General features: G+C 37.3%; 2 protein-coding genes across 4 annotated transcripts in view; both read right to left on the bottom strand.

Annotated features, from left to right (window-relative positions):
- Positions 1-4,436, bottom strand: part of LOC107751656 (NF-kappa-B inhibitor zeta-like) — a 6,815-nt gene extending 2,379 nt beyond the window's left edge. Inside the window, exons 1-7 of one of the 2 annotated variants that reach the window (XM_016567398.1) lie at positions 4,169-4,436; positions 3,304-3,404; positions 3,140-3,173; positions 2,965-3,059; positions 2,084-2,445; positions 1,818-1,923; positions 1,499-1,645 (exon numbers count right to left, since the gene is read on the bottom strand). In XM_016567398.1, the coding sequence (XP_016422884.1) occupies positions 1,499-1,645; positions 1,818-1,923; positions 2,084-2,445; positions 2,965-3,059; positions 3,140-3,173; positions 3,304-3,404; positions 4,169-4,364 (1,041 nt within the window). In that variant the 5' untranslated portion in view covers positions 4,365-4,436. Of the gene's footprint in view, positions 1-1,498; positions 1,646-1,817; positions 1,924-2,083; positions 2,446-2,964; positions 3,060-3,139; positions 3,174-3,303; positions 3,405-3,649; positions 3,940-4,168 lie in introns of those variants that run through there. The other variant, XM_016567397.1, reaches the window with a different exon arrangement.
- A 1,409-nt stretch (positions 4,437-5,845) lies between these two features.
- LOC107751655 (centrosomal protein of 97 kDa-like) overlaps positions 5,846-14,813 on the bottom strand; it is a 14,493-nt gene continuing 5,525 nt past the window's right edge. For both annotated transcript variants that reach the window (XM_016567396.1, XM_016567395.1), the window contains exons 7-12: positions 12,952-13,118; positions 11,339-11,503; positions 11,130-11,254; positions 6,881-7,508; positions 6,587-6,662; positions 5,846-6,410 (exon numbers count right to left, since the gene is read on the bottom strand). In XM_016567396.1, coding sequence (XP_016422882.1) covers positions 5,997-6,410; positions 6,587-6,662; positions 6,881-7,508; positions 11,130-11,254; positions 11,339-11,503; positions 12,952-13,118 — 1,575 coding nt within the window. In that variant the 3' untranslated portion in view covers positions 5,846-5,996. The remainder of the gene's footprint in view (positions 6,411-6,586; positions 6,663-6,880; positions 7,509-11,129; positions 11,255-11,338; positions 11,504-12,951; positions 13,119-14,813) is intronic.

Here is a 14,813-nt window from a genome sequence, read left to right as displayed (position 1 = left end):
GTACTGACCTGGAAGAGCGTTCACATGAGTCGACATCAATGATCACCATCGCTTTTTCAATGATGAACTACTCGCATTGACAGGGGAATATCTGATCTGTCTTCTTATATGGCAGACGCAAATGCACGTATTCGATTCATATCTATTTCCACATATGAATTAGGCCTGAAACCGATCTGAGAATATTAGAATCCATGCACTTTTTTCCTGCTCAAATGTTCGTGGGTCGTATTTAATTTGTTTAAGTCTGATGTTTAAGGACTTCAGATCTCCTGCAGTGAGTCTCGTTCCAGTTATCATGCTGAATCCACAGGTTTATTAGTTTTATTAGTAATTTATTAGGTTTATTAGTATTAGCTGTTACATGAGATTACATGCACTGATTCTTTAGGGTGTTTCCAACAGATGGCAGTTTAAAAATAGTCACAGTAGAGAAAAAGACCATCAAATTGTTGGATGTCGTGAATTAAATGTTTTGCACACAATGTCTAATCAAACAATTAGGAATGTTTGATGTTTGAGTCTGAGGAGCAGGAGCTACTTCAGACAGGGTATCTGCAGGATTTTTAAGCTCAAATTTAAGACTTTTTAAGATCTGCATAAATAAAATTAATAAACATGAGTGGGGTAGGGCAATATCTATGGTAAGTTGGTAACATATTCAATTTACAGTTTAGATACAGGTTTTCACAAAAACAAGTTTTATAAAATGATAAACTTCACAATTCAGCCTTTAAACCATTATTAAGAAAATGGATGAGTTAAAAGTATCAATTATTATATTAATTCAAACAATTAATATCAATCATTATATTAATTAAATAACATATACATGTATTTTTAATTAATACATCTTAATTCATTAGATTTTTATAATGCATTATCTTCTTGTCGATCCACAAGCCGACATTTACAACTGCGTGTTTGCAGCGTAAAAATATGAGTTGATTTTCACAGTGGTCTGAACAAAAACAGCAGACGGGTTTACTGAAAATGCTCATTTATTTTCTGCCAGCAGGTGGCGCTTTTGGAATGGCAGAAATTCAGCAGTTTCCTTGGTAACCACAGTACACAAAGCAGGGCAGCACCTGACTTTGAAATGTGCAGCGTTAATATTTATTCAATGAAATCATAGCCTTTTGCAGTTCAATCGTCACATTAAGCCATATTGCAATTCTTCTTTCCGTCCCCAAATTTAAGACCTCTTGAAATCCTATTTAAGACTTTCTTGTACCATTTAAGACTTTTTATGGCCTTAAATTTGATACAACTAAATTTAAGTCTTTTTAAGGACCTGCAGAAACCCTGTTCAGAGTTATAAATATGATAATCTAGTGGTTGAGGTTCCAGTGAGTGTGAAAACACCTCAAGATGTGAAATGACAGTGAAAAGGGCCTTTCAATGTGATCGACCGACAACAACACATAACATACAAAACCAACAACAAAAAACAGGGTGGATTTCCATTCAGGGAAAGGGAGTAAACAGGAAATGGTACCTGCAGTGTTGAGGTGTGGCCCTTCTCGGCACACACGTGTAATGGGGATCGGCCCCAACAGTCCATGGTGTTGATTTCAGCTCCCAGTAAAAGCAGGTCTTGTGCAATCAGGTGTTGATCTGCGGCAACACTGACTTGGAAGGCGCTCTGAGTGGAGGAAGCATGACATCAAATGAGTAATCGCATTTGTCTGTTTATGTTAATAACAGGGAGTGTGCACTGGTATGTTCATGTCAGTATTCGAAACTCAGCAAGGTTTAAAGGTTTGCTTTCACTGATAATCCCACTGGTCAAATGGGAAAGTTTTTTTTGGCTGTACCTGGTTGTTGTGTTCTTTCATGTCCAGCATGCCAATGGCGGCCATTTTCCTGCCGAGGACATACGCCAGAGCTCTTCTGCCTTGGGCCACCGCGATGTGCAAGAACCTGTAAATCAGTCAACAATCACCTAATGATCAATGCCATGTTCCTCTCAAGACTCTCAAGTGAACCAATAGAATAGCCTAACTGAGTTTGGCCATTTGTGAATCCTTACAGTTATGATTTGAAGAGTATAATGTATGAAAATGTATGAAAGTGTACTCACGTGTCTCCATCCCCATCTCTAGTGGTGAGCTCCACATAGCTCAAAGCAGCCAGTTTCTCCTCCTCGTACTTTATCTGCCATTCGAAAAAGGATACTGGGGGTGCAGCAGTCATATTGAAGCTGGGCGCACGTGGTGGGATGGAGTAAGTATACATGTTCTCCATGGATGGCAACAGATGGCAGACAGTGTAAATGGGGCTTTCAGCATCAGTGTACAAATCTTGAGGTCGACTACACACCGGCACTGGGCATCCTCTCACTGTCACAGATTCAATGGAGAGCCGCTCTTTGGACAGGACGTCACCAATATCCTCCAACATCTCAGTGTCACAAAACATGTTCTCACCTTGGTCACATGGAGACTAGGAGAGACATAGAACAAGTGGTTTAAAACAAGGTATTGTGTATTCTGAACAGTTCTTGAAAAGGGTTAAGAAGCTCTCTGCGGATTTGAGCAGGAAACTCTATATCAAACCTCAGCACAATAGCAACAAACATAATGTGAAGATTCTCAGGATTGACTGTAGCTTTAGAAGGGTTCAGAACCACACAAGACTGTAAGTTTGGTCAACAGATTGTCTCTTTTGATTTGAGAATTTTTCTGAGTCTAGAATCACCTTTGCTCTACACCAGTGTTTCTCAACTCATCTAAAATATTCTGAGAGGTGGGCCTCAAGAACTGGCATTGAGAAACGCTGCTCTAATGCTATGATTCTTATTAAACTGTATAGCATAGAAAAACAAAATCCACACAAGTCTTTTTCAAACAGAATTACAGAAAGATCTCATTGTCCTTGACAGGCCTCAGAAACCAGTGAAGCTCCAGCGAGTGGGAGACACTGTATATAAAAATCATCAGACAAATGAAGAGCAAAACGTACTAGGACGTTTGCGTCTGTGGCTCGCAGTCGTTTCACAGGAGAGAAAGACACATTCTCCACTTCCCTCTTTGTTCTCTGCAGCACATGCGTTATGGCTGTAATGAAACAGAACATTATTTTCCAGTAACAGCTTCCTGTTACTATTTACAAGTCATAACTGCATACATGTAGTTACCTGGACATTCTGTTTCAATTTGATATTGCTGAGCCTGTGGAGAATTATATAATAGAGTAATATAATAAGAAATACAGAATTGTGGATTTATTAAAGTCTGATGGAGCAAGTCATGTGTGACATGGCCCATTATGAAATACAACATAATGTCATATAATATGTACCTGAATCTCTTGATGGCGTTTCTGCATGATCAGCTCTTTGACAGTGTTCTTGACGCGCACACCTTGATACCGACTCAGTTTCCCCGCGCTGTGCTCTTCCACTTAGAAGGGAAAGACTTTAATTAAACGTTAGTCACTTTAATCAGTTTAATTACTGCCCTCTGAAATCTACTGAAAACATTATCACATGATTACACATGTCGTGTGTCTTTTGATCCCTCTATCCAACACCATAGATTTTATTCACCAACATTATTTTCTCTATACGGTCCGTGTAAATACACCAATTCAGTTTGGTTAATAAATAATTAAAATGGTCTCATAATTATTCTTTTTTTCCCCCTACCGTTGACGCTGTTTTGGGGGCTACCCGCATTGCTCCAGCTCTGATCCGAATTAGAGCTCGGAGATCCGACTGACAGACTCGGTTCTGTGGGAGATGAACATCCGTAGAACGACAACAGGTGGACCGGACTCGTCATAACATCGCTGTCCCAGTCCAGAAGACCCGAGAATCCCTCAGAAACTCGATCAATGATCATTTTCTCTTGCTGTGACTCGCGTTTGCTCTGAATGACGCGACGCAACGTTTACTCAAGAACTTATTTGCGAGTGACGTTATTCGTGATGTCAGGGCACTCCTTCAGCCAAGAGAGATTAGCATAATTACATACGTACAGACCTCAATAAGGTATTGAAGATAAAATGGATAATTGAGTACATCAAAAGATACTGTATGGAATATATTCCCCAATTGTATGTTTAATTCTCTGGGTGGCATTAATTTTCTTTTAAAACGTAATTTTTCATGTTTGGTTAATAAATAATTAAAATGGTCTCATAATTATTCTTTTTTTCCCCCTACCGTTGACGCTGTTTTGGGGGCTACCCGCATTGCTCCAGCTCTGATCCGAATTAGAGCTCGGAGATCCGACTGACAGACTCGGTTCTGTGGGAGATGAACATCCGTAGAACGACAACAGGTGGACCGGACTCGTCATAACATCGCTGTCCCAGTCCAGAAGACCCGAGAATCCCTCAGAAACTCGATCAATGATCATTTTCTCTTGCTGTGACTCGCGTTTGCTCTGAATGACGCGACGCAACGTTTACTCAAGAACTTATTTGCGAGTGACGTTATTCGTGATGTCAGGGCACTCCTTCAGCCAAGAGAGATTAGCAAAATTACATACGTACAGACCTCAATAAGGTATTGAAGATAAAATGGATAATTGAGTACATCAAAAATAAAGATACTGTATGGAATATATTCCCCAATTGTATGTTTAATTCTCTGGGTGGCATTACTTTTCTTTTAAAACGTAATTTTTCATGTTGACATTTCATCTGTGAAATGGTATGCGAGAGTAATCTCATTAGAACAGTTTTGAGGTAAATTGATTCAAAGGTGAATTTTCTGATTTAAAAAAAAAAAGCTGTTACATTACGTTGAATATCAAAAGGTTATATGTAGCCTAATTTTTTACTGCAGACTAAGGGTAGAATAATTTACTTAGATCTGAGGAAAGAAATATATATGTATATATATATATATATTGTGTGTGAGGGGGCCCCGCACAGAACGGACCGGATTCATTCAAATTAAACTGCCAAGATGCCATTTAGTTTATGGCATTTTTTGCCCGAAAATGAAATTATTAGGATTAATTTGGCCTTTAGATAAAAAATATGTAAATTTGGTACAGTTTATCAGTATATGGACATTGTTCTTAAGGGGGGCTTCTTCCCCCATCTTACCCTTCTGTTAGTCAGTTGCTTCTTGAACATGGTATGCATTTGTCATACTCAGAACTCCTTAAAAAATCCAACCAAACCAAAAGACTATGCTGTTATTTTTGGTTATGATACCTTGTAGTCTTGGATAATGAGCTCCATCTAGTGGTACTAGTGTTAGTAAGAGCAGTGGTTCTTAATCCTGGTCCTGGGGACCCCCTGCTCTGCACATTTTGCATGTCTTACATTTTGGATTTTTGGTGGGGAGGGGGAATCTGTTAAAGAATCTGATTCATCTTTTTTTTGTTTTGTTTTTTACAGTGTGAATACTGTAAAACTGATTAGCCAAATTGTGAACATTTCATAAAATATATATAATTTTTTGGTTTTCAATGGTTCAAATATCATCAAAACAACATTAAGAGAGTTTTCTTATGAACATGGTTTCTTATGAACATGGTTTGCCTTTGTCATACTCAAAACTCCTAAAAAATACAACCAAACCAAGTCGGTTGGGGATTAAGAATCACTGAGTTAGAGATCCAGTAGCTGCAAGACATGAAGGTATAAATATTGTTATAGTCCACACATTAATACGAAGTTAGCATTTCATACTTTTTAAAATTACTTCTAAAGTGAACAATTAAAATGTAATCAAAACAAATTACATTTTGGTGCAGAACACAAATAAATACATGTCTTTCAACTGTGTGCTAAAGTACTGATGGAAATTACCACAATGGTGAAAGTAAAACTTTATTTACAAAAATGATTTTTAAAATATATAACAGAGAAAAAAAACAATAAAAATGTTAAATAAATTAACACTTATGCCACACTGACCACTTGTTGCAGCACATACTGTAAATATCCAGATGCACACATACAAATATTTACAATAAAGGCTATTCAGCTTTCAAATGGTTGAAACTGCAGCAGACTATCAAATCAATTCACATTTATTTCACATACCTACATACTTCTCTACAGTCTTTACCATGAGGAGAGAGATCAGATGGATCTTGAGGTGTTCCTGTTCTGTCACCCGTTCCTTTATCCTCTTCCTCCTCCTCGTCCTGTCGCTGCACAGATGAGAGATACTGCTCTAACAGACTGCCATCTTGACTGTCCCCCGTGGCTGCTGTCAGAGGCCCAAGAGAGCGCACTGTTTCTGGAGATCCAGTCGTGGCCGTGCTGCTCAGGCTGTTGTCCAGTGCTGCCTGTCGCTCTCCAGGGGAATGAAAACCAGACTCAGGGATGGAGATCTCAGTGTGGATAGGAGTTGCTGCAGGAATGCTGGGATCTAATGCAGTACTCTTTGCCACATTGAGCTGCTCGTTAACAGACGACTGCCACTCCAGCACGACCTGAAGCTGTTTGACAAAGAGAGCACAGACAAAAGTGAAAATAGTCAATTTTGATGATTCACAGGCATTTTCGTGACTCATCATTCATTTCCCAGCTGAAGATGGCTTATAATAGTGGCCTTACTGTGATAACATTAGTAGTATTAGTCATGACCATATCTCATGGTCATCTTCATACTGACCTGCTTCCACAGGAACTTCACAGCTTCTTCTTGCACACGTCTCTGTAGTCGGTCTTCTTCTTGTTGCTTGCGCACCCTGCAAAACATACTAGTTACAGCAAAATACTTCACACTGTTTAAGCTTACGTTATTGTTGAAGTTGTTTTAGTGTGTTGAACTAATCAGAAAACAGTGATTCACAAATGTACCAGAATGATTCAGGACCATTAAGATAAAACTGCATCACTTTCCTTCCTTTACACCTTATAACCTGATGGGCAAACATATGATGTGTTGAACCGTGAAGTGTTTCACCTTTCCAGTTCTACGGTCAAGTGGACAATGTGATCCTGCATCCTACGCAAGCGGATCTCAGCACGCACTTCTTTGGCTTGTGGGTGGCAGTACCGCGTCCAGTGTCCCCTCCACCAAGACTGAATCCTTACAGCTGCATCATGTGGTTCACATTGTTTTACTTTACACTGCAGCACAGCAGCTTTCTGCATCCCAGTCCACTTTGAATCCTCCACAGTACCGTTCTGTAACCCAGCATCACCATTAAATGCATGCTGCTGCCCGTTAATGTCGGAGCAGGCAGTTCTGTCAATGTGGTCAACATGATCTGATCCCTGTGTCAGAGTGAGGACAGCTCTATCTACTGACTCCTCCTTGGATGGGTGGTACTGAGTGGATGTGGGAGGAGCCAGAGAATCATCAAACTCCTCTTCACCGCTATCAGGAGCTGAAGCAGGATGAACAGCAGTGTTAAAGGGCAGAAAAGCAGACTCGGAGGACAGCAGACTACCCTGAAGCTTCTCCTCATCAGTATGCACATCCTCCAGAGTCATCATGTCTTCAGCAGCAGGTGGAAGCCGGGCAGCAGCAACTACGGGTGAAGACACAGAGTCCATCCACGTGTTTACCTGAACTCCTGGATTCACATCTATAATCATAATAGACAATTAATCACTACAGGAGAAAATGACACGAAAAACACAGAAGGGCAGATTCATTAAAGATGAATTAGTGCCTGATTCACTAAAATAATTATGTACATTCAACAACAACAAATTTTATTTCAGTCCTCACAAACAATTTTTTTTATTAAATTAATAAATATACATAATGACAAAAAAAGACGAAAAAAATGTAGGCTGAACCCTTTGCTTATTATGCCTACCCTTTTTACATATTTATCTAATGAGCATGACTTTTCTCACTGGATTTATTTTATGCAAAATAAACAGAAACGGTTATATAATTTTCCAAAATGTGCATACTACATAGCTACGAAGGTACACATTTCAGACATTAATACAATAGTTTGAATATTACATACACAAATTATTCATATTGAGTTATAATTATCACCTCACTTTTAAACAATTTCTTGAATTTACAAAGTATACCATACATTTTTAATTCCTTGTCACGATTATTTCATCGATTTACCCCTTTCACAGATATGCATCTATTTTTTTTATAATTTTTTAAAACATGTACATTCCATTTAGTTTATACTTACCTTCTTTCATTTCAAACAGCCTCTGATTTACAATTTGGAAGCAAATTATTGTATACATTATACATTATCTGTGCAGTGTAAAAATCAACTAAATCAACAACTTTTAAAGCATTTAATTTAATAAATAATATATTTGTTGGTTCGCAACAGTCAACCCGTGTTACAATCCTTATTGCTGTCTTCTGTAATGTATATTGGATTTATGTAGGTTTTGTATGACCCCATACCTCCACACAGTAAGTAACGTATGGAACATATGGAGTGAACAGTACAATATATATAATGAGGTTTGATTAAAAAAAAAATTGTGTTTAATACTGCAATAGATTCAGACACTTTTGTTTTTACATTATTTATATGTGGTATCCAGCATAATTTATGATCAACTATAACACCCAGAAATCTATTTTCATACACTCTTTTAAAACTAATTGTTCAATTTCCACTGTATTCAGAAGCTGTTCCAAATTTGTCCCTAAACAATATAAATTTGTGTCATCAGCAAACAGAACAATTTGTAATACTTTAGACACTTTAAAAATATCATTTATATACAGTACAAACAATTTGTAGCCTAGCACCAAACCTTGTGGAAATACCACAAGTGACTTTCATTAAATCCGATTTAACATTACATATTTGTACAAACTGATAGCTGTCATCAAGGTAATTTCTTAACCAAGAGAAGGCTTTTGCTCTTACATCATATCTCTCCAGTATCATCATAAATAAACTGTGATCAATAGTGTCAAAAGCTTTTTTTTAATCTAGGATCATCCCCACAGTATATTCATTATCATCCACTGCAGTGGAAATATCTTCTTCCATTGTGATTGACCTATTTGCTCCAAAGCCAAACTGATGTTAACTCAATAAATTATGTCTATTTATAAAATGATCAAGCCTGCGTACATATAATTTCTCTTAAATTTTTGAGAACTGGGAAACAGAGAAATTGATCTGTAATTGGAAAAAAATATGTCCACTCCACTTTTTAAAATTTGAATCAGGCAATGATGCAAACTTGCCCATAAAAATATCACTGATGCCAATGTGCACTGAAATTACATAGATGCAAATATATAAATGGAATCATTTTGTATGTGGAGTATGTGGAAAAATGCCTACAGAAAGGAATCTGTGACCTCATTTAAACATTGGAGTCAACACTGCACCCACTAAACAGGACTGCAGTTTGCTGGTGAAAGAGATGCAGACATTTGTGCTGACAAAGGGTTTAGTGAATTCCTCCTTGAGTCTGTTATCTGACCTGCCTGAGCGATGACATCCCCGTCTTTGTTCTTGTGGATGCGCCTCTGCTGCACGTCTAGATGTGTGGGGCGAGATGGACTCGAGCAGCAGTGACGTGTTTGCTGCATCTGTTTCTGATGCTGTAGGCTGAACCCTTTGCTTATTATGCCTACCCTTTTTACATATTTATCTAATGAGCATCACTTTTCTCACTGGATTTATTTTATGCAAAATAAACAGAAACGGTTATATAATTTTCCAAAATGTGCATACTACATAGCTACGAAGGTACACATTTCAGACATTAATACAATAGTTTGAATATTACATACACAAATTATTCATATTGAGTTATAATTATCACCTCACTTTTAAACAATTTCTTGAATTTACAAAGTATACCATACATTTTTAATTCCTTGTCACGATTATTTCATCGATTTACCCCTTTCACAGATATGCATCTATTTTTTTTATAATTTTTTAAAACATGTACATTCCATTTAGTTTATACTTACCTTCTTTCATTTCAAACAGCCTCTGATTTACAATTTGGAAGCAAATTATTGTATACATTATACATTATCTGTGCAGTGTAAAAATCAACTAAATCAACAACTTTTAAAGCATTTAATTTAATAAATAATATATTTGTTGGTTCGCAACAGTCAACCCGTGTTACAATCCTTATTGCTGTCTTCTGTAATGTATATTGGATTTATGTAGGTTTTGTATGACCCCATACCTCCACACAGTAAGTAACGTATGGAACATATGGAGTGAACAGTACAATATATATAATGAGGTTTGATTAAAAAAAAATTTGTGTTTAATACTGCAATAGATTCAGACACTTTTGTTTTTACATTATTTATATGTGGTATCCAGCATAATTTATGATCAACTATAACACCCAGAAATCTATTTTCATACACTCTTTTAAAACTAATTGTTCAATTTCCACTGTATTCAGAAGCTGTTCCAAATTTGTCCCTAAACAATATAAATTTGTGTCATCAGCAAACAGAACAATTTGTAATACTTTAGACACTTTAAAAATATCATTTATATACAGTACAAACAATTTGTAGCCTAGCACCAAACCTTGTGGAAATACCACAAGTGACTTTCATTAAATCCGATTTAACATTACATATTTGTACAAACTGATAGCTGTCATCAAGGTAATTTCTTAACCAAGAGAAGGCTTTTGCTCTTACATCATATCTCTCCAGTATCATCATAAATAAACTGTGATCAATAGTGTCAAAAGCTTTTTTTTAATCTAGGATCATCCCCACAGTATATTCATTATCATCCACTGCAGTGGAAATATCTTCTTCCATTGTGATTGACCTATTTGCTCCAAAGCCAAACTGATGTTAACTCAATAAATTATGTCTATTTATAAAATGATCAAGCCTGCGTACATATAATTTCTCTTAAATTTTTGAGAACTGGGAAACAGAGAAATTGATCTGTAATTGGAAAAAAATATGTCCACTCCACTTTTTAAAATTTGAATCAGGCAATGATGCAAACTTGCCCATAAAAATATCACTGATGCCAATGTGCACTGAAATTACATAGATGCAAATATATAAATGGAATCATTTTGTATGTGGAGTATGTGGAAAAATGCCTACAGAAAGGAATCTGTGACCTCATTTAAACATTGGAGTCAACACTGCACCCACTAAACAGGACTGCAGTTTGCTGGTGAAAGAGATGCAGACATTTGTGCTGACAAAGGGTTTAGTGAATTCCTCCTTGAGTCTGTTATCTGACCTGCCTGAGCGATGACATCCCCGTCTTTGTTCTTGTGGATGCGCCTCTGCTGCACGTCTAGATGTGTGGGGCGAGATGGACTCGAGCAGCAGTGACGTGTTTGCTGCAGCTGTTTCTGATGCTGTCTGTAGACACACACATACTGATGATTAGTGCAGCTCCACCAATCAGGATTTGCTGTGGTTTAAATGGTTTGTTTTGGATGCTACCTTTGTTTGTTGAGGATTCGCTCAAGTTTAGCATCCTCTGCTGACTCCAAGGCAGTTGTGGCTGTCAGGGGACATGTGGATGCCAAATATTGGACCAGCTGTGCGTGCTGTCCGGGGTGAAACATACGACCTTTACCTTGACTGTAGAGCCATTCTCCTTTCAGTCTAGAGACATTGCAGAGTGTTGTCATTAGTAATGCAGCTGCTTTCTCAAGGTTACATATCGCATAAATCAGTGGTTTTCAAGTGGTGGTCAGTGTTTCCCACAGACATACACTCTATGTGTGGCGGCACAGAAAATTTGATTTTATCTGAATATGTAATGTCACTCACTGTCCGGGACCACGATTGTTATTTGAAAATGTTAACTTTAACGGAAGGAACCAGATTTGCCGACTCGTACACACTCACTGATCTGACAGGAGTGGCCTGACACACCTACCAGATCAGAGCGTGTATAGTAAATAGAAACTGAGAGCATGTAAATCTTTAGATGCCTATAACTATGTACTAACAGTGGCAAGTGTAAGCAAATGCAACTACTTGAACACACAACTGACACATAACATGGGCCTTCACTGTTCCCTCTGTCTACAATTGCACTTATGGCAATTGCAGAAAGTGAGATGACACAAACGGTTTCCTTTATGTTTAGCCTCTGGTCGTTAGTTAACTCGTTCCCCAATTTCTGATTAGGTGGGCATGCATGAGAAATCTTTAGACTCAGAACCAAACCATAATCCATACCAACAAAAGACAATAGTTTATTTAACTTTAACTGATATTAAGTGTGCGCTGCAAATGTAAGCATTTTTGATGTTCGTTTCTGTCCAGTCCGCTCGTTTTACGATTTAACCACAGCTTTCGTCGTTTTTTTGTCTGGCAATGGCAGCAGGTATGCAATAAAATTTCAAATTGGAGCGTGTACTCCATCAATTCTGACACTTAAAGATTACATTTTAAGCTCCTTATGTAGCCGACTCTGTGCTCGTTTGTATTGGCCGCCTCCAGTTATCCCTTTGTTTTGCCTCCAGATAATGCTGTGACGTAATTGTGACGTCGGCACTAAAAAGGTCTATAGGAAAGATGAAATGAAAATGACATCGAAGCTTTTCTAAAGAGAGTCAGTTCCGTTCAAAGATGCTTTCATATAAAAACACCCGCACCACGTTTTGATTTTTAAACATGCATTGCTCATGTTTATTCAACGAAGTCAAAGCCTTTTGGAAAATCTATTTGTGGTGGTCAGTTTTGGAAAATTAAGGGGTGGTGAAAATGGGGTTGAATAAACATATGTGACAGAAACTAAGGATATTTGTACACTACTTGAAATGCTAGATAATTGTTTAGAGGTTGGTGAAATCCCTCAGAACCAGGATATTAGATAGTCCGCAATTTTTTGTTGTATTGTTGATGTGGTGCACTAACTGAAAAAGTTTGAGACCAGCAAACAGCTAATGCTAACCCTGTAAAATTAGAAGAGTGCATTTCTTAAAGTACTGTCAAATGCAAAATGATGTGACAGTCTGTGCAAAATGATTTGTAGCACAACAGTAAAACACAGATTTAAACACAGACTGTAATTCTTGTACCGAAAAAGACATCTAACTTACCCCTCTTTTTGTGAAACCACATATCCATCCAGCACCTTCAAACTGAGACACCAGCTCACCACATACGGGCGATAATCACAGCCGGGCAGAGACGGTGTGGCCATGACACATGGGTTACTCATCATGGACAGCTGCTCTAGGCTGTGCAATGGAGCTAAATATGACACCTGGAAGTGAGATACACAAAGAAAAGAAAAAAACAGTAACATCTACAAAACAAAATCAATGATTAGGGCTATTTATTTAAACTTTTAATCTAAATAATTATAATTAAATAATAATGAATTACATTTTACAGTACAGCACTTCTGAGGAGAAAAGCCTTCAAATGAAGATAATTCAAAGACATGACATCTAAAAGTACTGAACAAACACAAAGTGGCCAATATACTACTGAATATGAATTGGTCACTGGTCTACAGTCCACATCAATCTCTTTCTGAAATAGATTTAAGAGTTGTTCATACAGGTTGCTGTTGAATTGCATCTGTGCTATTTTCATAATGGTGGTCTGTGTAGATGTGCAAACTTTTGGCCATTCATTGTTTTTTAGCATTTCTTGTGTCACGATTGACATATTTTCAGACGTTGTGTTAAAATCAGAACGCATTCTGTGTGATCACTCTCCAGGGCTTAACAATAGGCCCGGCAACCAAGTGAGATGTTCAGGCTAGTTGACATAACTTTCACTTGCTCTATTGTTTGTCATTGAACCTTGCATTTATTAATCTGGTGTATGCCATGCAAACTTAAACATCTGGTACTGTGTGATGAACATTGATATTGAGAATTATTCTAAATGAAATACATCACATAATGTAATCTAGATTTTGTTTAAAGGGGTCATATGATGCGATTTAAATTTTTCCTTTCTCTTTTGTTTTACAAGCTCTTGGTGCATAAAGAAGATCTGTAAAGTTGCAAAGACTAAAGTCTCAAATCCACAAATACACAAAATAATGTTCTTTTTAGCAACATCATATGACCCCTTTAAACTGCAAGACTGGCACTCATAGTATCAGTTAATGTGAGTAACATTAATCCATAATGTTTTTCCTCATATGGCACTGTTTTCCAGCAAATGTCCATTCTAGTACACCCCCAAAACAAATTCAAGACACTGTAAAAGAGCATAATAGGACCCCTTTAAAAATGAAAAGAAGCAGGTTTTTGCGATCATTAATGGAAACTCCTGGAAAGTCCAAGGATCCAGTAAGCGAATTCAAACAGTTGGACAAAACAGCGCTAATGCAGTGAAAAACACGGCCCATTTCATCAGAGATTGTGGAGAGAATAGTGACTCACGTCCAGATGTCAGTAAATTATTCTTTTCATTGTGTATTTGGATTAAAAGCAAGAATGTTTTATAATGGACGAAAAAAAAAAAAAAAAAAAAAAAAAAAAAAAAAAAAGGGGGGGGGGGGGAGAGATACCGGCACTTCTTTTTTTCCACTTCAAGCACTGAGTACTGTACTTAACGGTGGTAGCTTAAATTGCTTGTGAAAATAACATTTTAAACAAATTTTTAAAAATGTACACAAATGGTCATGATTAATCGTGAACATTTTAAAATACTTTTTAGTACATTAAAAATTCACACTAAATAAATGAGACATGAAATGGAAGTTGTGATCATCATTTCTTCCGTATTGTTATTAGACTTGTGCCGGTATTCGGTAATGCGATATATCACGGTAATGAATATGCACGATCGTGGGCACTTCTAAATACCGTGAATAATTATATATTACAAATTATTCAGAATACTTTTTTTTACTTTTCCCATAAACTGGTCAAAATGCACAACACCGCTGTATGCTGCGTGAAAGACGCGTGCGCACTCTGATGTAAATAAGCGCGGA

The sequence above is a fragment of the Sinocyclocheilus rhinocerous genome, unplaced genomic scaffold (genome assembly GCF_001515625.1).
Source record: "Sinocyclocheilus rhinocerous isolate Xijiao unplaced genomic scaffold, SAMN03320098_v1.1 scaffold3914, whole genome shotgun sequence".
NCBI classification, from domain to species: Eukaryota; Metazoa; Chordata; class Actinopteri; order Cypriniformes; family Cyprinidae; genus Sinocyclocheilus; species Sinocyclocheilus rhinocerous.
The sequence above is the reverse complement of the archived record's forward strand: the minus strand, read 5'-3'. Positions and strand labels throughout refer to the sequence as shown.